Below are 19,575 nucleotides of genomic sequence, written 5' to 3'. Positions count from 1 at the left end.
CGAAAGTAGCCTCGTGGGAACTTCTAGTAACTAACCCTGACCTCTGGAAAAAAGGCACTGTATCTTCGGGCCGTGGCATACATGATTTCTCATGTCAGTGCGGATGTGAAGCTATTCCGCCCGGGACTTGTTGGGCACACAGTACTGCAGGGCGGTAAGGGAGCTGTGGACAGAGTAAATGCCACACAGCCCCTTACGCGGAAAAAGTCTACTGGGGAAATCAAACAGGTAAAGGAAGTTAAGAACAGCGTATACAATAAGGTGTGCATTGATTTATACATCGGCAAGCAGAGCCAGATTACAGAAGGGAGAGAAAAATCGGTAGTAGCAAGACAAGTAGAAGCGGCCGTACAAGGTCATGCTCGGGAAGGATAAATGCGCCTGGAGCGTTTGGAAGCTACACGCTTAGAGCCTATTTGGTGGTGACAGACACTTGACTGGCCCAAAACAGGCAGTGATAGGCGTCCCGTGCCCCTGTCCAGGCCCACGTTATTTGCTATCCTCAAACGCCAGCGACCGCAGGCCAGCGGAACAGCGCTGTGGGCCGGGCGGGCGGCCCGCGGGGCATGCCGGGGCTTGTGGTCCTTTCGTAGCGCCGGCCCGCGCTCGGCGGGGCCGCCTTCCGCCGGTGGCCTTCCTGTGGGTGGGAGAGGGCGGCCGGGAGCCCAATGAGGGAGCCTTAACGTGGCAGCCACCCACGAACCCGCGTCGGTGCCCGCCCCGCATGAGGACCTACTATCCTACAGCGAGCCGGAGGGGGGAAACGGCGCCCGCCGCCCGCCCGGAACCCGCGAGCAGCCCCAGTCCCCCCCGCCCGCGCGTGGCGGCGCCGGCGTTCTAGCCTCCGCGGCCCCACCCTCTTCCGGCCTCGGCTGTCCGGGCCGCGTTAGCCTCCGCCTGTGGATGCTGCGCCTCTCCGAACGCAACATGAAGGTGCTTCTTGCCGCCGCCCTCATCGCGGGCTCCGTCTTCTTCCTGCTGCTGCCAGGACCTTCTGCGGCCGATGAGAAGAAGAAGGGGCCCAAAGTCACCGTCAAGGTTCGGTGGCGTCCGCGGCATTTACGGTTCCGGAGCTCGGGCCCAGACGGCCTTGGCTTTGGCCTTGGCTCAGCCCCTTCTCCTTCGGCTTCTGTCTGTGGTCTCGTGTCGCCTGGGCCGTCCTGCCCATTCAGTCGGGAGAACGACTCGGACCCACCCCGACACTCCCAGCCCCAGCCCCGAACCCCTCAGCCCCTGCCCTGACCCAGGGAGTTAGTTGGGTCCCCGGATGCCCATCTGGGCTGGCACTGGCAGCCTCAGAGCAGCCTTTTTGAAAACACCCCTCAGTGCTGGGGAGATGGTGAAAGATCACTCCTGCCAGATTCCGAATCATTTCTCTCCTTAAGCCAAATTTTAGCCACTTGCAATTACAGAACACAGTATGTATAGTTCAAACTTAAGTGGTGAACTTAGACCCCCTTTCTTACGGGTTTTTGGTGTTAATTTTTAGAATCTGGGTCGATTCGCTGTTTAGAGCAAATATTGTTAACCTGTAGTCCAAGGAGAACGCTGATAATGGAGCTTTCATCAGATTCTCATAGGAGTTTTACCTTCACCAAAATCAGATCCAAAGCACTTCTCTAAATCTGACTATTCTCTCTCCCATCCTCAGGGCAGCTTCTTGTGCCTTCCCTCCCCCAGCAATGCCTCTTTAAAGAAGCTAAGTTGGAAATGGTCTCTTTTCTCAGGTGTATTTTGACCTACGAATTGGAGATGAAGACGTAGGCCGGGTGGTCTTTGGTCTCTTTGGAAAGACTGTTCCAAAAACAGTGGATAATTTTGTGGCCTTAGCTACAGGAGAGGTAAGTGGCTGGAGCAGGGGTAGTCAACTCAAACGAAGTGAAGTTGGCACTGGGGATGGCAGCAAACTGACCTGTAGAGTGCCGCCTGTCTGTAGTGTGGCCCTCACTGAGCACCAACTGCCTGTTGCCCTGGGAACCCAGCATTGTCCTTTCTTAAGAGTGAGGGGGCCCTGACCCTGCACAGTGGCTCATAATTATAATTCCAGCACTTTGGGAGGCCAAGGCAGGAAGATTACTTGAGCCCAGGAGTTCAAGACCAGCCTGGGAAACATAGCAAGACTGTCTCTACCCCCCCCAAAATTTTTTTAATTAGCTGGGTGTGACGGGGTACCCCTGTGGTCCCAGCTACAGCTACTGAGGAGGCTGAAGTGAAATGGAGGTTGCAGTGAGCCATGATCATGCAACTGTACTCCAGCCTGGGCTAGAGTGAGCCCTTTTCTAAAATATATTTAACCTGGGCATGGTTATGCCTGTAATCCCAGCACTTTGGTACTTTGGGAAGCCACGTTAGTAAAACCCCATCCTTACTAAAAATATAAAAATTCGCTGGGCATGGCGGTACACACCTGTAATTCCTGCTACTCAGGAGGCTGAGGCAAAAGAATTGCTTTAACTGGGCCGGACGTGGTGACTCAAGCCTGTAATCCCAGCACTTTGGGAGGCCAAGCTGGGTGGATCAAGAGATTGAGACCATCCTGATCAACATGGTGAAACCCCGTCTCTACTAAAAATACAAAAAATTAGCTGGGCATGGTGGCGCGTGCCTGTAATCCCAGCTACTCAGGAGGCTGAGGCAGGAGAATTGCCTGAACCCAGGAGGCGGAGGTTGCGGTGAGCCGAGATGGCGCCATTGCACTCCAGCCTGGGTAACAAGAGCGAAACTCTGTCTCAAAAAAAAAAAATAAAAAGAAAGAATTGCTTTAACTAGCGGGGTGGAGGTTGCAGTGAGCTGAGATCATGCCACCGCACTCCAGCCTGAGCAACAGAGTGGACCCACTCACTAAAAAATTAAAGGCTGCGTGCAGTAGCTCACGTCTGCAATCCCAGCACTTTGAGAGGCTGAGGTGGGTAGATCACCTGAGGTCAGGAATTCGAGACCAGCCTGGCCAACATGATGAAATCCCCTCTCTACTAAAAATACAAAAATTAGCCAGGCATGGTGGCAGACACCTGTAATCCCAGCTACTTGGGAGGCTGAGGCAGGAGAATTGCTTAAACCCAGGAGGCGGGATTCAAGCAATTTTTGCTTGAATTGCGCCGTTGCACTCCAGCCTGGGCAAAATGAGGGAAACTTCATCTCAAAAAAATAGATAAATAAAATAATAGGCCGGGTGCGGTGGCTCATGCCTGTAATCCCAGCACTTTGGGAGGTTGAGGCTGGCAGATCACGAGGTCAGGTGTGCAAGACCAGCCTGGCCAACATAGTGAAACCCAGTCTCTACTAAAAATACAAAAATTAGCCAGGTGTGGTGGTGTGTGCCTGTAGTCCCAGCTATTTGGGAGCTGAGGCAGGAGAATCACTTGAACCTGGGAGGCAGTGCTTACAGTGAGCTGAGAACACACCATTGCACTCCAGTCTGGGTGACAGAGTGAGACTCGGTCTCAAAAAACAAAAAAAAGGCTGGGCGTGGTGGCTTATGCCTGTAATCCTAGCACTTTGGGGTGGGTAGATCATCTGAGTTCAGGAGTTCAAGACCAGCCTGGCCAACATGGTGAAACCCCATCTCTACCAAAAATACAAAAACTAGGTGGGCATGGTGGTGCGTGCCTATAATCCCAGCTACTCGGGAGGCTGAGGTGGAGAATCGCTTAAACCCAAGAGGCGGAGGTTGCAGTGAGAGGAGATGGTGCCATTGCACTCCTGCCTGAGTGACAAGAGCAAAACTCTGTCTCAAAAAAAAAAAGAGTAAGGGGTCCAAAGCTTCCTGGGGAGACTTCACCTAGAGCGATGGCAGTGGATTTTGAGGAAACAACAGTACTCTATTTCAGTTTATATTAACTTTCCACTGAGCCAGAAGGTGACCGTTCTTCTCAGTTTTCTTGTATCTGTTCTTATAACTGGAAGAAATAAGAGGGGAAAGGCACTGTGTGGTGTATAGAGTCTGGGAATTGTATGGAGGCAGAGGAATTTCCACATCTGTACACACCATGCATGTCCCGCGATGGCTGCTCGCTCACTCAGCAGCACATTCAACAGTGAAAGTGGTCAGCTGCGGTGTCCTGCAAGCAGGAGTTGTGGACTTGTTCCTGCAGGGCCTGTTTCAGTCTTCCTGCCACCCCACACCACCTCCTTACCTTCTCTTCCCTTTTTCTAGAAAGGATTTGGCTACAAAAATAGCAAATTCCATCGTGTAATCAAGGACTTCATGATCCAGGGCGGAGACTTCACCAGGGGAGATGGCACAGGAGGTAACCACAGGTCCTCTGGGCCAAGGAGTATGTCAATGTAGCCTCCATGGGGGGAGGGCCAGGCTCTGCTGAGGAGACAAGACTCGTTCTTCCCGAGCTCTAGAGGTAGGACTACTTACTACCTACCTTAAGACCAGCAGCACCCTTCTTTGTAGAGAGAACCTAGTACAAAGGAGAGAGAATACGGGGTGGACCTGATGGAAGACCTAAGAGACTCTCTCCCAGGTGGCCAACCTGCTGATCCAGGCCTATAGCCTGGTGACCCTTCCCGATATCTCTTTGGAATGGGGACTGGAGAGAGAGGCATGTGGAAGCAAAACAAAGACATGTGGGTACATAATTCTAGATCAGCCGTGCAAAGCCTGTGCAGGCTATCCTGGAAGCCCCAGCAAGAGTGGGAGGGCCAGGCACGGTGACTAATGCCTGTAATCCCAGCACTTTGGGAGGCCAAGGTGGATGCATCACTTGAGGCCTTCAGTTCAAGAATAGCCTGGTCAACATGTTGAAACCCTGTTTCTACTACATATACAAAAAATTAGCTGGGTGTGGTGGCAGGCACCTAAAAATACAAAAAATTAGCCCGGTGTGGTGGCGGGTGCCTGTAATCCCAGTTACTCTGGAGGCGGAGGCAGAATTACTTGAACCTAGGAGGTAGAGGTTGCAGTGAGCCGAGATCACACCATTGCACTCCAGCCTGGGCGACAGAGCGCGACTCTCTCAAAAAGAAAAAAGTGGGAGCAGCTGCTTTCCTTGACAGTCTTCCTCCCTCCCTCCCTCCCTCCCTTCCTTTTTCAGTCTTGCTCTGTCACCCAGGCTGGAGTGCAGTGGTGCGACCTTGGCTCACTACAACATCTGCCCCTAGGGTTTAAGCGATTCTCCCACCTCATCCTCCCAAGTAGGACTACAGGCACCCACCACCATGCCAGGCTAGTTTTTGCATTTTTAGTAGAGACAGGGTTTCACCATGTTGGCAGGTTCGTCTTGAACCCCTGACCTCAGGTAATCCGCCCGCCTTGGCCTCCCAAAGTGCTAGAATTAGAGGCACGAGCCACTGTGCCTGGCCCAATGCTTGATAGTCTTTCACCAGAGACCATTCTGCTAGGGCCGACTCTCACCTCTGCATTAACTTGCACACAGAGGACAGAAAGACCCCCTGGACCCCTGCGTGAGTCTCACTGAGCTCAGGTGCAGCCGGCTGCTCCCTTAGAGCACAGCTCGCTCCTCTGAGTGCCTGTGGGGCTCTGTGGTGGGGGTTGTAGATTTAAAGACCCATGGGGCAGTGGCTCCCTTTTACTTCCAGCAACTGAAAATGTACAAGTGGGCCATGATACAGTGTTTAGGACTCAGGCTCACAAAGGAGACCAAAGAACTGTATTTGTGGGTCAGACACAGCTGGGCTCAGTCCACCGTCTGCCACCTTCTTGCTTTGTGACCTCAGACAAGTGAGTCCTTGGAGCTCCAGTTTCCTCTTCTGTCCAGTGAGACTGGAGAGTTGTGAGGCCGTGAGGATTGGACTAGCTGTGGAGTGTGATGTACCTGGCATACTCCGAGTGCTTAGTAAGTAAGCCACTGTTGAAGTGCTGACAAGCAGAGGAATCCCCACAGGCCCGGGGAATGAGCATGGGCTTGTGGATGTGAGGAAAGATTTCAGTGGGGTCCTGGATGAGGAGAATTTGGGCAAAGAAGAGGCAGGGTTAGGGCAGGAGCCCAGTGCTGTTCTGTGGAAGGAGCTTGGCCAAAGGTGAGGCGAGAGCATCTGTACCCAGAGTGCAGAGAGGTGGGTCATGGCCTGCAGCCTGGGCTTCGGCTTGCAAGGAGTCAGGGCTACAGAGCTGAGTAAGAGGACAAGCCCTTGCTTGGGGTGCCAGGGGAGTCTCGTGGTGGCAGATCCAGGATATGGAGACCAGGGCAGGCAGGCTGCTGGGGGCACTGGTATAGCTGACCCTGGGCGGGGAGATTTGGGCCTGATCTCTAGGTGGCTGAGAGCAGAGATGAGAGAGCAGACGACCTTGTTCTGAACTTTAGCTCTGCCGCTGCTTCACTGGGGCTCCTTTTATTCTCTGGCCTCAGGTTCTTCATCTTTGAAGTCGAGTTAGCTCCTCCTCATGGGGTGGATTGTTAAGTACGTAAGATGCTTGGAACAGTCTCTGGCACACACTATTAGTGCCCTAAGCACTCACCTACTGTAGCCAGGGTGGTGGGAGTGGAAAGAAAGAGTGAGTACATGGGGGATAGGTAGGGACAAGCTGAGCCACATGCAGAGGAACAGGGGTCAAAAGATGACAAGGTATGTTGAGTTTGAAGAGAAGTGTCCATTTGGGTTTGGAACTCCTATATCTTGGGAGAGTGACTGGAGCTGAGGGTGGAGATTTGGGGTTTTCTGGATAACAACTATAATCAAAATCCCATAGTTGGTTGAGATTTACTCAGAGGATTCTCAAATGGGGGAGGCTTTTAGCCAGCACCCCAGCCAGGACTCACTGCACATGTGGCAGAGTCCAGTCTCCCAGCGTGGGGGTGAGAGGTGGAACAAAGGCAGAAGCATCCCATCCCCACCAGCCAGAGTCTGGTCATTCTTGGTTTTCAGTCTTCCTACCTGCGGCCCAATCAGAACCATCTTCCTGGTTGGCATCGGTCTAGGACCATTTCCCAGCCCAGTTCCATTTGGTGAAACCACAGAATGAAGGTAGGGGCACTGAGAAGGGAAAAGGGGTTTTGCACGCAAATACATTTGAAAGGTGTTAGATAAAACAAATGAAAATGACTCGTTTTTTGCTGGGTTTCTTGGGCTTAATGCACAGTGTCTGTCTCCAAGGGGTGACGGAGAAAAAGAAGGGTTTCAGTGTTTCTTCCGGAAGCAGCTTTGGAACTAGAATCTCCGAAACGGTGTAGTGATCACCCCTGGATGCCCTTGTCCTAGCCCCAAGCCCCACGTGGATAGATGCATCACACACACACTCACAGCTGCCTTTTATTCCTGTTCATTCCTTATTAAGAGATGTTGACTCTCCAGAACCCAAGGAGCAGCCTCTCCCCACCCATCTCTGGCTGCTTTTTCCTCTGCAGCTATGCCTGTGTCTTTTGTACTCACAGGAAAACAGGCTGGCCAGCCACAGCAGTCCTCCTCTTCTGAAGAGTTCAGACCCCATTGACTCCCCTGCATCCTGCACAGCACCTCCCTCCACCAAAGTCCCTCTGTGGCAGGCCCGAACCCTAGCTGAGGGGAGCTGATAACATGTGCCTTATTTAAAAGCCACAAAACTATCCTCTCAAAGTAATCCTTTTACGAGCTGTTCACCACATCAGCCTGGCCTGATGCCCCACTTGGTCTCAGTCAGCATGGCTTGGCTCTGAGGATAGAAGGTCCCCAGCCTGGCACAGAGGACAGCTTGAGCCCCTCAGTCCTTGCCCCGAATGTCTGCTTGGTTTGGCCCAATCCAGCTTCCCCGACCTACTCTGTCTTTTTTCCCAGGAAAGAGCATCTATGGTGAGCGCTTCCCTGATGAGAACTTCAAGCTGAAACACTATGGGCCTGGCTGGGTGAGCATGGCCAACGCAGGCAAAGACACCAACGGCTCCCAGTTCTTCATCACTACAGTCAAGACAGCCTGGCTAGACGGCAAGCATGTGGTGTTCGGCAAAGTTCTAGAGGGCATGGTAAGTTCTGGAAGCAAGGGCTATACCTGGGCAGTCCTCATAGGGATTCAACACAGGCCCCAGGGCAGGAGCTCCATGCGTCCATCCCTCTCCCAAAAGGACCCAACCCACAGGTGTGGCCCAGGGCTCCTGTCCTGAATAAACCTGCAGCTCCATGGGCCCAAGGTTCTCAATCTTCCAGCCCCGCAGAGCCCCGCCAGGAAGCCTTGTTAAGGCTGCATAGCTGCCAGAGCCTCTCCCCTCATACACTTAGTGATGTGCTGGTCCCACCGCTGAGGCGTCCAGAGTGCAGCTGAACACGATGTCCCTGAGAAGCCACCTTCCCTGCTCACCCTATTCCTCGCCCTTGGCCCAACCTGCCTCTTACTTCAAAGGAACAAAACTCCTGCATGCCCTTGTCAAATCTGTGTTCTCCATGCCCTGGCCTAGCGCCCTGGCTAGGAGTCTGTTAGAATTTTGGTGCCTCCAGTTTTGTGTGCTGTTGATCACTTATGGGTCTCAGCCCTCCTGAGCCGTACGCTGGGGCCCTTCTCCCAAGCAGCGGACCTCCTGACCCACTGTGCCCTCCTGCTTCTACCTTTTCTTTCCAGGAGGTGGTGCGGAAGGTGGAGAGCACCAAGACAGACAGCCGGGACAAACCCCTGAAGGATGTGATCATCGCAGACTGTGGCAAGATCGAGGTGGAGAAGCCCTTTGCCATCGCCAAGGAGTAGGGCCCAGGGACCTCTTCCTTTTCGTGACCGTCTCTGCAGGCCCTGTTGCCCTCCAGGGGGTGAAGCTAGTCCGCCACAGGGCTCTGAGCTGCACTGGCCCCGGTGCTGGCATCTGGTGGACCCACTCCCCTCACATTCCACAGGCCCATGGACCCAGTTTTGTAACAAACTCCTGCCAACACTGACCAATTAAAAAACAAAATGTGGGGGTTTTTTTTGTAACGTGTAGGCCTGGTTCTTGAGTCTGCGGTACTTCCCCCAAGCCTACCCCTCAACAGGCCTGCCATTCTCCTGCGGCAGTGGGTGCCTGCCCCTTCCCTGGGATCCTGCCTGAAACTTGGACCCAGGAGCTACCCAGGAAAAGTCAGGCAGGAGCTTTTGCCCCTTGCTTCTAAACTTCACCGGCTACTAGGCCTCCACATTTGCCCCCCTCGCCACCACCCTCCGGTCTATGTGAAGAAATATACCTGTACCTTTTCATAGCCTACCTCTAAATTGACTTTTTTTTTCTTTGTAGAGACAGGTCTCACTATGTTGCACAGGCTGGTCTCAAACTCCCAAGCTCAAGCAATCCTCCTGCCTTGGCCTCCCAAAGTGTTGGGATTACAGGCGTGGGCCTCCGTGCACAGCTGACTTCTTCCTTTATTGCTTATCTTCTTGACCCTGCCTTGGCTCCTGCGCTCTAAGAACGTGCAAATTCCACCTCCAGCCACCAGTGCAAGTCAAGTTCTGAGCCTTGAGTGGGATGTGGCACAGCTGGGCACTGGGTAGTTAAGTCCTGGGTCCAGACTAAGGGAGGACCTAGCCCTATATGGACTTGATAGGATGGAGGCACATGACTGTCCTAGGAGGTGGCCAGAGGCCTCTGGACTGATCAGGACGTAGGTGGCAGAGGAGCAGGGTGACAGGCATCATTTGGCTGGGCTTTAACTGGGCTGATGCTGAAGCCGGAGAGGCCCTGGAGCACACCATCCACCACCACGTTGGGCAGCGGCTCTGTGGGATAGAATTAAACAGGTCTGGCCTCAGGCCTGCAGCTCCTTGAGGTCCTGTTCATGGGCTCAGCATCTCCCCCCCCGCCCCCCCGCAACTGCCCTTGGAAGTAGGAGCCCCTGCCAAGGCAGCAGACAGCAGCTGTCCATCCCAAATGAAGCCCTGGCATTCCCAGGTTGCATTCTGTTCACATCAGCTTGGTAAAGAAGGAAATGGAGACCAAGGAAGCCAAACTTGTTTTCCTTGTGTCTGTACAGCTCCAGGGGAAACGGGAGTGGGAGGTGATGCCCCAGAGGAGGGCAGCAGGAAGGACATGCTGTTTGGGGATCCCGGGAGTAGAACAACACCAAGCCCACCTCCTGTAGCCCTGGATCTAGGCAGCTCCTCACCTGGGGAGGGGGTGCACACATAGGGATCCACATGGAACCCCAGGACAGGCCGCTGGTGCTGCTGGGAGCTGGGAGGAAAGAGGGTCATGAACCATCGGTGCGGGAGGCAGGGCAGAATCCCACAGAGGGGTGGAGATGGGGTTGAGATCACCAGGAAAAGGTGAGTGGGAAATGGGCTCAGGAGGCACCAAGGGGAGGGCAGACCACAGGGCCCAGGCCGGACAGGCCCAGGCAGCAGGCCGGCCTCCTAGCATATGGCCACTAGGGGGCGGCAGGGGCCAGGCACTGGTCAGGGCCTTGAATTGCCTGCTGTCACCAGGCAGGACCTCCCCCAGGGTGCTGAACAGAAGAGAAACACTGTAAGCTGCCTGGGGATGCCCGGGGGAACGTGAGGAAGGGGTGGGGACACCAGAGCCCAGAACTGTACCTCCCAGGGGACCACTGCTTCTATTTGTAACAAGCCCAGTTCCGGAGGTGGCTGGGGTAACCAAGGCTGTCCAAAAAAGCTCCTCTACCCAGGTCGAGAAAGCTGGTGAGGGCGGTCATGTCAGGCTGGGGCCTGGCAGGTGTGAGAAGAAAGGGCTGGCCCTCCAACACCTTTCCTTACCTGCTCTCTGCTGACAGCCCCTGGCCCCCACCCCCAGCGCCCCCTTACCCACAGCTGCTAGCCTTCGGGTCTGTGGGGAAGTGCCGAAGTCTCAGGAATTCCAGTAACTCCTTGGGTACCTCCTGGTTTAGATACAGGATGCCCTGGAGAGGACAGAGACCTGCAATCAGACCCAGCTACTAATTTGCATAGCCCAATGTCGCTGAAAATGCAGGACTTTTTGTTCCAAAAAAAGAATTTCAAGACAATGACAGCAGAGCATTAAACCAAGCTCAGGGCCCTTGTGAGTACTGGGCCCTGTGTCCACAGGTTGTACCCAGCGAACTGGCATAGCTTTGCTGTTGGGGGAAGACACTCACAGTACATCCCATCAGGAGGGCAGCACAGGACCTCATCCTGGAGGGGACAGGACCTGCCTTTCATGGAGCTCGGACTACCTGTGTCTGTTACCTCATTCAGTCCTTTCAATACTCCAGAGAGGGATATTTGGACCTATATTACTTTTCAGAAAATGCACGCTTGAGGTGCTGAATAACATCCCCAAGTTGTGGGTTCCCTCCCTGCCATGGCCCCACACCTCTTTGTCTGGGCCACATCCCTGGCACAGCAGGCTGCGGCGACCAATCATGCCCTTGCATACCTGGATGTAGGCCTCCAAGCCCTGCCGGCGCTGTTCCAACCCTCTGGTCCTCCAGTTGGGCAGGCGTTTCGAGGGGAAGTCGGGCACTCTGTACAGCTTCTTGATCTACTGGGGATTTACCGCGTGCGATCACAGCATCCCGACTGAGTCCTCACGCCCTCTTCGCCCAAGCCAGAAGCCCTCCCACGCCCCGTGCCCCCGCCTTCAGGCTCTACTCTGGGACAGACCCTGATGAGTGGTGGACGGACCGATGGCGAGGGAGGCCCCAAACCACCCACAGATGCCCGGGAGGGTGGGCGCTGGGCCTCCCGGGGTGACCGGCCATAAAGGGGCATGGTCGGTGCGAACCAGGATGTGCCCCCCTGCACCCTCCCCTCCTCAGATAAGGGCAGTCATGGGGGTTGCGGAGCCTGGGGCTGGAGCTCGCCCGCCCGCCTCACAGGGCCTGGGCAGGGGCTGGACGGAGGCTGGGCTGGGGTCGGTGGGGGGTCGGCGCCGCCTCACCCGCTTGTGCAGCGCGTGGAACTCGCTGTAGCGCCTCGGCACCGTGTGTCTGCGTCCGCTGCACAACACCTCGACTCGGAACACCTGGCGGCGCGGGCGGGCAGTGGGGGTGCGCGTGAGACCCCGCGGGAGGACGAAGCAGGACCCGCGCCCAGCGACGCGCCCACCCGCCCCGCGCTCAAAGGCACAAAGCGGCCTTGCGGCGCCGCGGCTCCCCGGGACGCTCCGCTCCTGCACACCTGGGAGAACCGGCTGGCGGACCCACCCCTCGGCGCCCTGTGGTCTCTCAAGAGCCCGAACCACAGTCTGCGAGGGTGGCAAATCCAAGCGACCCCCAAACCCTCGACAAGGTGTCCCCCGACGGTCCGGCCCGCAGCGCCCGTTCACCCCGGCCCGGGCTCCGGGTGCCCACTGAGCGCAGCGCGGGGAAACTCAGCAGGTCCCAGCGTCCCTCCCCATCCAGGGGCCGCGCTCACCATGTGGCCTTTCTCCGGGCTCTGCCTGGGCCCCTCGGCCTCGGGCCCCACCGACGGGATGTGAACTTCCAGCATCCGCGCCCCGGCCCCGGCCGCTGCGTGCGCTCGGATCCGAGCCCTAACTCTCCCGGAGCAGACAGACGACCCCTGCGCGGCCGGCCCCGCCCCGCCCCCTAAGCCCGCAGGCCCCACCCAGGCCCCGCCTCCAGGCGACGCCGCCCCGGGCGTTCCCTCACGCGGCGGGTCCTGGGCCCAGAAGATTAGGCGGGACCAGGACGCAGCGCGGGGCAGTGGAGTCACCCATTTGTCAAACATTTACTGAGCGCTCACTGATGCCAGGAACCGGTGAGCGAAAATGTCACCCATCTTAAGTGTCTACTAAGGACTAAGAACGGCCTGTGGCTCCAGGCGTAGACGGAGGCCGGGCTCGGGCCTCAGTGCGGCTCCTCGGGCCAACCAGGGACCTACCTGCCTTGCGTTCCTCAGTCCCTTCCCCAGCCTTTCCCTCCTTTCAGCCTAGTCCCTGGGATTGTCGACCTGGAGTCCCCGGCTGAGGCCACACCTGAGCAGGGCGTGGACCCAATCCAGGTATGATGTCCCCTTCCCCAGCATCCACAGGCCCCTCCGTTCAGTCATTGTTTTCATCCATCCATCCACTTCTATCTTCTAAACCTAAGCGGCTCCAGGCTGTTTGTGGGGAAGACGCAGTTTAGGGACTTAGGCTCTGATTTGGGGATCAGACAGCCTGGATTTCAGGAACCCTGTAGACCTTTGCTCATCTGCAAAATAGGCATAATGTGGCTCCTTGACGAGAGTGTATACAGTTAGACGATTTGGCCAGGAGCAGTGGCTCACACCTGTAATTGCAGCACTTTGGGAGGCTGAGGCGGGTGGATCACCTGAGGCCAGGGGTTCAAGACTAGCCTGGCTAACATAGTGAAACCCCGTCTCTACTAAAAATCAGCCGGGTATGGTGGCACGTGCCTGTAATCCCAGCTACTCTGGAGGCTGAGGCAGGAGAATGGCTTGAACCCGGGAGGCAGAGGTTGTAATGAGCCAAGATCGTGCCATTGCACTCCAGACTGGGCAACAGAGCAAGACTCTGTCTCAAAAAAAAAAAAAAAAAGTGAGACATGTTAGGTCCTTAGCAAAAGCATTGAGTAGCAGCTTGACTGTGGGCTTGTCCTGGATGACTAGGACAAGTTGGCACAGGGCAGCGGATGGGAAGAGGGACTTTAGGGGGTGGCACAAGTTGCCCTTGTCCACCCCTCTGGGCAGCTGCTTCCTAGATATGTGGCAGAATTTTAATCCAGAATTCTCTCAGGCCATGTGCTGGAAAGGGCCTCTGCTCCCACCTCTCAGCCCTACACCCCTCCAGCTGTCCAGGAGCTGCTACCATTCAGCAGCACCATGGCAGGGCCTTCACTCCACTGATTTCCCCTACAAAGGCCTCGTGACATGGGGAGAGGGGAGGCCCTGCCTTCCAAAGCTCATACCTAGTGGGAGGTCATGGGTGTGCAGGAGGAAGCAGAGAGCCTGTCTTCGGGGCTGGGGTTGAGGGGACTCACTCCTCCCCTGCTCCTGCAGAGATGCCTCTGAGCTGGATCAGAAAACCTCCATCTCCAGCCCGCCTCCAGAGAGGGGCTGAGATGACCTCGAAATGGGGCAAACAGGTCTCACCAATACCATGTCCCACACTTTCTTTTTTCCAAATGGCATCACACAAGGACCCCAGAATCAGGAAGCTAAAACTTCCCAGATCCTAGAGGGGTCCCCTAGAAGGAAAGCGGCCCAGAGTGAGGAGAAGTGCTGTGTTTTCATTTCCTCCCTAGGGCCCCATCATTCAAGGACCCAGCTCCCCCTGGCCTACAGGGCCTCCCCAACTCCCACGGTCCAGGGAGGCGTCCACTGGGATACTCAGACTTCTTGGTCCCCATGAAGGCAGGGTCTTCCTTTTTCCCTGCCTTCATCCCCAATAGAATGTCCATTCTCTACCCCTGCAGCACAAACTGTTCTCAAGGGATCTGCTTAAAACCTTCCAATGTTTCCCATTGCTCTTAGACTAAAACCCACCCTCTCTACACAATCTATAGAGCTGTAAGTAATCCAGCCCAGCCTCCATCTTCTGCCTCATTTCCTCTCCTCTCCTCAGCACTCACCAGGCTCTTGGAACCTGACAAGCTCTTCCCTTCCTCAGGGCCTTCACATTAGGCTGTTTGTTCCACCTGGGGACAGTCTTCCTTGACTCTTCAAGGACTGGGCTCATCCTCCAATTCTTAGCCTAAAACTCAACTCAAAGAGGCTTTTTTTTTTGGAGACAGAGCCTCACTTGAGTCGCCCAGGCTGGAGGGCAGTGATACAATCATGGAGCTCACTACAGCTTAGGTAGTTTTCCCACCTCAGCCTCCTGAGTAACTGGGACTACAGGTGTGCACCACCACACCTGGCTAATTTTTGTAGCAATGGAGTTTGGCCATGTTGGTTCAAGCTGGTCTCCTGGGCTCAAGCCAACCACCCACCTTGGCCTCCCAAAGTGCTGAGATAATAGGCGTGAGCCACTGCAACCAGCTGAGGCTTCCTTCTTTCTCATATGACCCCTTCTATGCACTTCTTACAATCTGCAATTATTGTTACTTGTGTGTCTCAGAAACATTTGGGTTGAAAGACTACATAAAGAGTATTTGTGATGGAGAGTATATGAATGAATGGGCAGTGGGGGTATGTTGAGACAAAACTCGGGAGGGGAAGGAGCAGGGGCTGCTGAAGGGTTAAAGGCTGCCTGCAAAGGGGCAACAAGAATCTTCCTCCACCTCCAGAGTCAAACACACCTCTCCTCTCGCTTCTTTCTTGGCAGATCGTTGTCCACTTTATCCATTTACTTAATTTTCAGGTGTTCCAGGAGGCCTCAGATCAGTGAATTTTCATCACCAGTCATCCAGGACAAGCCCACAGTCAAGCTGCTACTCAATGCTTTTGCATGAAGAGATTCCATGCAGCTGACTTGTCAAACATCTGGTAGACCTGCAGCTCCTAGTAGCACAGTGTTCCAGGGCACAAGGGTGCAGGTCCCAATGAAGAAAAACAAGATCCTTGACTTAGGGGCATTTAAGATGTCTTTGGGGAGGTAAACAAGGTATGAGAATATTTTCCAATTAAAAAAAATAATTATGTATTAATTTACTGACACAGGGTCTCACTCTTTTGCCAAGGTTGGAGTGTAGTGGCACAATCATGGCTCACTGCAGCCTCGACTTGCCAAGCTCAAGGGCTCAGCCTCCCAAGTAGCTGGGACTACAGGTGCTCATTGTCAAGCCTGGCTAATTTTTGTTTCGTTTTGTTTTGTAGAGACAGGGTCTCACTATGCTACCCAAGCTGGTCTCCAGCTCCTGGGCTCAACTGATCCTCCTGCCTCGACCTCCCAAAGTGCTGAGATTATAGGTGTGTGCCACCGTGCTGGGCCAAATATTTTCCTATAAAGAGGAACACATGATGTAAATGCCATAGCGGTTATTACAATCAAAAGAAGTTTGCTTTCGGTACACTTTCAGTGCTGGCCAGCTCAGCATATGAATACCAAGTTCCAGACTACATGACGCATGTGCAGACCTCAAAGTAACTTCTGTTTTTAGAATGAGCTGTTTTACCACGCGAACCTTTGTCTTTTCTCCACTGTGATCTAGCACATGGACTGTATTTCCCTATTAGATTACAGTAATTCTCAGGCTTCAGCAATCTTCACCACCAACTGTAGGGCTGTGAAATCTCAGATCTGAGTGCCCTGACCCAGGATTTTCTTGAACTCCTGACCTCAGGTGATCCACCCACCTTGGCCTCCCAAAGTGCTAGGATTACAGGTGTGAGCCACTGCGCCCGGCCATGAGCCAGGATTTTCTAATTGCTGGGTTGGGGTGGAGCCTGAAGCAGGCATCGTTAACAAGCTCCTGATTGGAAACCACAATAAGCAAGCACCTGTCTCCTGATTCCCGCAGCAGCCCCACCAGGGACCGGGCCCCACTGGCTCCTCTCGGCAGGTATGGAGCCTGCAGTTTGCCACTTGGAAACAGGAGCAAGGGCTCAGCAGAGGGCAGGAAGGGCTGGGGGGTGAAGTTGTCCCCCCCGACGCACCCCATTCCTCCACATGGGTAGGCTGGCCCACAGCCCCGGCCTTAGCTCAGGCCCTGGCTTCCGCTGCAGTCACACAAAGCCCCTTTTCACCGGCAAGGCTTCTGCTGTTCAGGAGGTTTGGTTAACCCCGTTAAGAAAACAAACAGCCCCTGGGCCACGAGCCTGTGGGCGCTGCTGGGCACAGAGGCAGGATTCTTCTCTGAGCCCGCACAGGGGGCGGCAGTGGAGGGGTGGACTGGCCGGGAGGGGCCCAGCCACTGGGAGCCATCTGAGCCATGGTGGACCTTACCTGCCCCACCCTGGCCCAGCTCTGGTCACTGGTATAACCTTGGATAACCCCCGTGAGGCTCAGGGTCCTCTAACAACAGAGAGTGGTGTGCCTTAAATGACAGCAGCTTCCAAAGTGTTTGGCAGAGGGCCCAGCACACAGTAGAGAGATGTTAGCTATTACTGGTGACTGAATTATGTGAATTTGCTGTTTTTATAGGCAAAAAAACGGCAGGAGTTTAGCAGTGACATGGTTCATCCTGATGGATGCTGATTCATCGACAACAGAAACAGATTCTACTATTTTTCTTCCATCCTGAGACTGCAAGGTTAGTTTTAAAAAAAATTAACCATTTCAACTCTCCGATAAGGATGTTTCTGATTTACTCTATATTGTGCAACCAAAGAGTAAGGAAATAAATTGGAAGCAGAGGTTGGTGTAAATCAGCAACTATGGTGTTCAGCAAAACAGCTTCAGAGTTCCTACTGATTACCTTGTTAATAAGTACATTTTATAAATTGAAATAATATAACATTTAAAAACATCACTTTTATGTTTGAATGTTAGATTTTGGTGTTAACACGTCTTTTAAAAAGGGTGCTGCTAAAAAGCATTGTGAGTGACTGAGTTAGTCCAAACTCCTCATTTCTGTCATCTGGCGGAAGCGAGGCGCGAGGGAGGAGTGGGGCTGGGAACGCCCGTGTTAGACAGCACCTCTGACAAGCATGTCCTGCCCAAGTCCTTCGAGCAAAGCTTGGTCCAGGGCAGGCAGGCTCCAGACCCAGGATTCCAGGCAGCAATGCCACTCCCAGGAGCCTCCTGTCTCCTGCCCAGATATGACAGCGGCAGCTCTGCTGCTTCAGACAACATGACCCAGGTCTGGCCCAGGGAGAGCTGGGAGAGGCCACCCCAGCACTTTGATGGCACAGCTTGACAGCTGCATGTGGTGATCAGAGCCGTGGCAGCCACAACCAAGCAGCCCCTCTGGTGTGCCAAGTACTAGGGTTCAAGAACCAAAGACACACTCAGGTCCCTCAATAATAGGGGCTTATTGTGAAGAGACCTGAGAGACCAAGAAGTGGGGACACAGTTCCTGATCCGGGCCTCGAGGTCTGGACGGGAGGTGGCTGTGCCTCATCTGCTAGCTGTCCCCAGAGTGCTGCCCATGGCCTCTCAGCAAGTGGAGTTTCTTAGGTCTGCCATTAAGGTCCCCAGCCACTCACCAAAGCTGCTTCTGTCTTCCAGCCTCTGCTTCTGCTCCACTGGGCACCCCCCTGCCCATCAGGTGAAAGAGTATCTCACATGGGTCAGAGAAGCTCTAGGCCAGGTGGGAACCAAAACGGGCTTGTCTTTGGCAGGCCTACTGTGTGGATACATTCATGTCTAAACAACTTAGGGGATTGATTTCCAGGTTCCGTTCATCTGTCCCTGTCTAGATGTCTAGATTGTGTCAGATAGGGTGTGGCAGAGAGGCCGTGCTAAGAGCTTGAGTTTGTTTTAGCTCTGGGGTGTGATCTGGGCCAGCTGCTTTAGCTCCCCGGGCCTGTCCTTGGTTCAGTCATGAGTGCACCCTGCAGGGTGGTGGAGCTGGATTTGAGCTGTCTCAGGCGTGGAGCACAGTGCCCAGCACAGTGCTGAACGAATGGCAGTTCTCACTACAGTTAATAAAATAATTAGGCCTGAGAGTGGGAGGGGTCGTCATGGGCAGTCTGTCCCCTGTTTTGGAACATGGTCCTGGCCGCAGGAGCCTCCTATTTTTCTGGCGAGGCTGCTGGCGCTCCCTTGAGGGGAAACCTGCCTATTGGGCCCCTGTGGTTATGGCCGCTGCGGCTCATAATGGAAGAGGAAGCAGCAAGCTTTAAAGCCCCGAGGGGGCAGTCATTTGGAAACAGTCACATCTCTTTATGGAAAGGTCCTGTCTCAAATTGGACAGGGTTTTTCTGTTTCTTTTCTGGACCCAGACAAAGAGCATCCTGTGGAAGGCGAGCAGCTGGCTTCCTCTGAGCAGCCTTGGGTGGGTGAAGCTTTCTGCCCGAAGTGAGGGCTGGTCATCAGAGCCAGAGGAGCATTTCCACAACAGAAAGGTCCCTAGGGGCAAAGGCCTGTCTGGGGCAAGGCTTGTGGGGCCTGCAGGCTTTCCTGGGGCACTATGCACCAATCTTACCAACCACGGTGAGGCCTATTAAACCTCAAATTAGGCCAGATTTCCGGATCACTTGAAAAATCCACAGATCTGGCCTCAGTGGCCCATGGGCTTGCAAGGCAATGATCTTGAGCCAAGAAGCAGCTGTTGCCCCAGAGGCTCCTCTGCAGGAGGAGGAAGACACCAGGATGAGCAAACATAGGGCAGCCCAGGACCCCAGGGAGTCCAGGGCTCAGGAGGCTACAGAGATTGCCTCAGAGCTGACACCACACAGGAGAGAAAAACCAGAGGCTGAAGAGGGCGACAGATGCAGGGCTCCACTCCAGTCTGGGGCAGGGCACAGAAGGTATATCAGGGGAAGCTGCCTGGAGAACAGACATGTGGCACAGGCCTCAAAGAATGCACCGGATTGTTTTCCCATAATGAAAATAGCTTTATTTGATTTTTCTCATTATAATGATAATACATAGAAATTTTAAGCAATACAAAATGGTATTAAAACTTCCATCTCTAGAGGTGATCAAAGTTATTAACAATTCAGTCAACATCCTTCCCATATATAAAGTTTTATATAAATGTGAATATCATGCAATTCTATAACCTGCTTTTTTCACTCAAAAATGTGAGTTTTCCTTGTCAATGAATATAGCTATATATTGTCGATGGCTGTAGAATATTCAGTGGTGTAACTGTACCATAATTCACTTAATCCCCTCCTGATAGACATTTCATTTGGTCTCCGTTTTTGCAACTGTAAACAGTACTAAGACAGGCATTTCTGGTTGGTCATCTTCGAGAATTTGGTTTCTA

General features: G+C 54.1%; 2 protein-coding genes and 2 long non-coding RNA genes across 6 annotated transcripts; 3 read left to right on the top strand and 1 right to left on the bottom strand.

Annotated features, from left to right (window-relative positions):
• Positions 1–867: 867 nt before the first annotated feature.
• On the top strand, positions 868–8,842 carry PPIB (peptidylprolyl isomerase B). The gene is made up of 5 exons (XM_002753220.7): positions 868–1,038; positions 1,728–1,841; positions 4,157–4,250; positions 7,723–7,907; positions 8,498–8,842. Exons 1-5 carry the CDS (start codon positions 904–906, stop codon positions 8,618–8,620), a joined length of 651 nt encoding a protein of 216 aa, XP_002753266.1. The 5' UTR covers positions 868–903; the 3' UTR covers positions 8,621–8,842.
• Positions 7,204–12,378, bottom strand: SNX22 (sorting nexin 22). Of its 3 annotated transcripts, XR_013520700.1 has the most exons (7): positions 12,230–12,378; positions 11,754–11,837; positions 11,250–11,354; positions 10,658–10,752; positions 10,430–10,561; positions 10,003–10,070; positions 7,204–9,616 (listed from the first exon to the last, which is right to left on the bottom strand). XR_013520700.1 is itself a non-coding variant. In XM_009005043.5 (6 exons), exons 1-6 carry the CDS (start codon positions 12,302–12,304, stop codon positions 9,495–9,497), a joined length of 549 nt encoding a protein of 182 aa, XP_009003291.1. In that variant the 5' UTR covers positions 12,305–12,378; the 3' UTR covers positions 7,204–9,494. The 3 variants fall into 3 exon arrangements, 2 of the variants coding, with proteins under 2 accessions (XP_009003291.1, XP_009003290.1); XM_009005043.5 differs by lacking the exon at positions 10,430–10,561; XM_009005042.5 differs by lacking the exons at positions 7,204–9,616; positions 10,430–10,561 and having other exon boundaries at positions 9,705–10,070.
• A 307-nt stretch (positions 12,379–12,685) lies between these two features.
• On the top strand, positions 12,686–15,687 carry LOC103795522 (uncharacterized). The gene is made up of 3 exons (XR_008474665.2): positions 12,686–12,817; positions 15,120–15,362; positions 15,575–15,687. It is a non-coding gene; the product is annotated as an uncharacterized LOC103795522 (long non-coding RNA).
• Positions 15,688–16,123: 436 nt separating this feature from the next.
• LOC144577277 (uncharacterized) lies at positions 16,124–17,167 on the top strand. Its single transcript, XR_013520717.1, has 2 exons — positions 16,124–16,260; positions 16,842–17,167. It is a non-coding gene; the product is annotated as an uncharacterized LOC144577277 (long non-coding RNA).
• Positions 17,168–19,575: the final 2,408 nt, after the last annotated feature.

Source organism: Callithrix jacchus, chromosome 8 (assembly GCF_049354715.1).
Source record: "Callithrix jacchus isolate 240 chromosome 8, calJac240_pri, whole genome shotgun sequence".
Taxonomy (NCBI): Eukaryota; Metazoa; Chordata; class Mammalia; order Primates; family Cebidae; genus Callithrix; species Callithrix jacchus.
Note: the sequence above shows the minus strand (reverse complement) of the source record. Positions and strands in the feature narration are given on the sequence as shown.

What these genes read in the sequence shown, in the direction of transcription:
- SNX22 (XM_009005042.5), bottom strand. Translation starts at nt 12,304, where the DNA reads ATGCTGGAAGTTCACATCCCGTCGGTGGGGCCCGAGGCCGAGGGGCCC. An exon ending in TCCACGCGCTGCACAAGCGG is followed by an intron (nt 11,355 to 11,753) that starts GTGAGGCGGCGC and finishes AATCCCCAGTAG; the next exon opens with ATCAAGAAGCTGTACAGAGT. An exon ending in GCTTGGAGGCCTACATCCAG is followed by an intron (nt 10,753 to 11,249) that starts GTATGCAAGGGC and finishes TGTCCTCTCCAG; the next exon opens with GGCATCCTGTATCTAAACCA.
- PPIB (XM_002753220.7), top strand. Translation starts at nt 904, where the DNA reads ATGCTGCGCCTCTCCGAACGCAACATGAAGGTGCTTCTTGCCGCCGCC. An exon ending in GGCCCAAAGTCACCGTCAAG is followed by an intron (nt 1,039 to 1,727) that starts GTTCGGTGGCGT and finishes CTCTTTTCTCAG; the next exon opens with GTGTATTTTGACCTACGAAT. An exon ending in CAGGGGAGATGGCACAGGAG is followed by an intron (nt 4,251 to 7,722) that starts GTAACCACAGGT and finishes CTTTTTTCCCAG; the next exon opens with GAAAGAGCATCTATGGTGAG.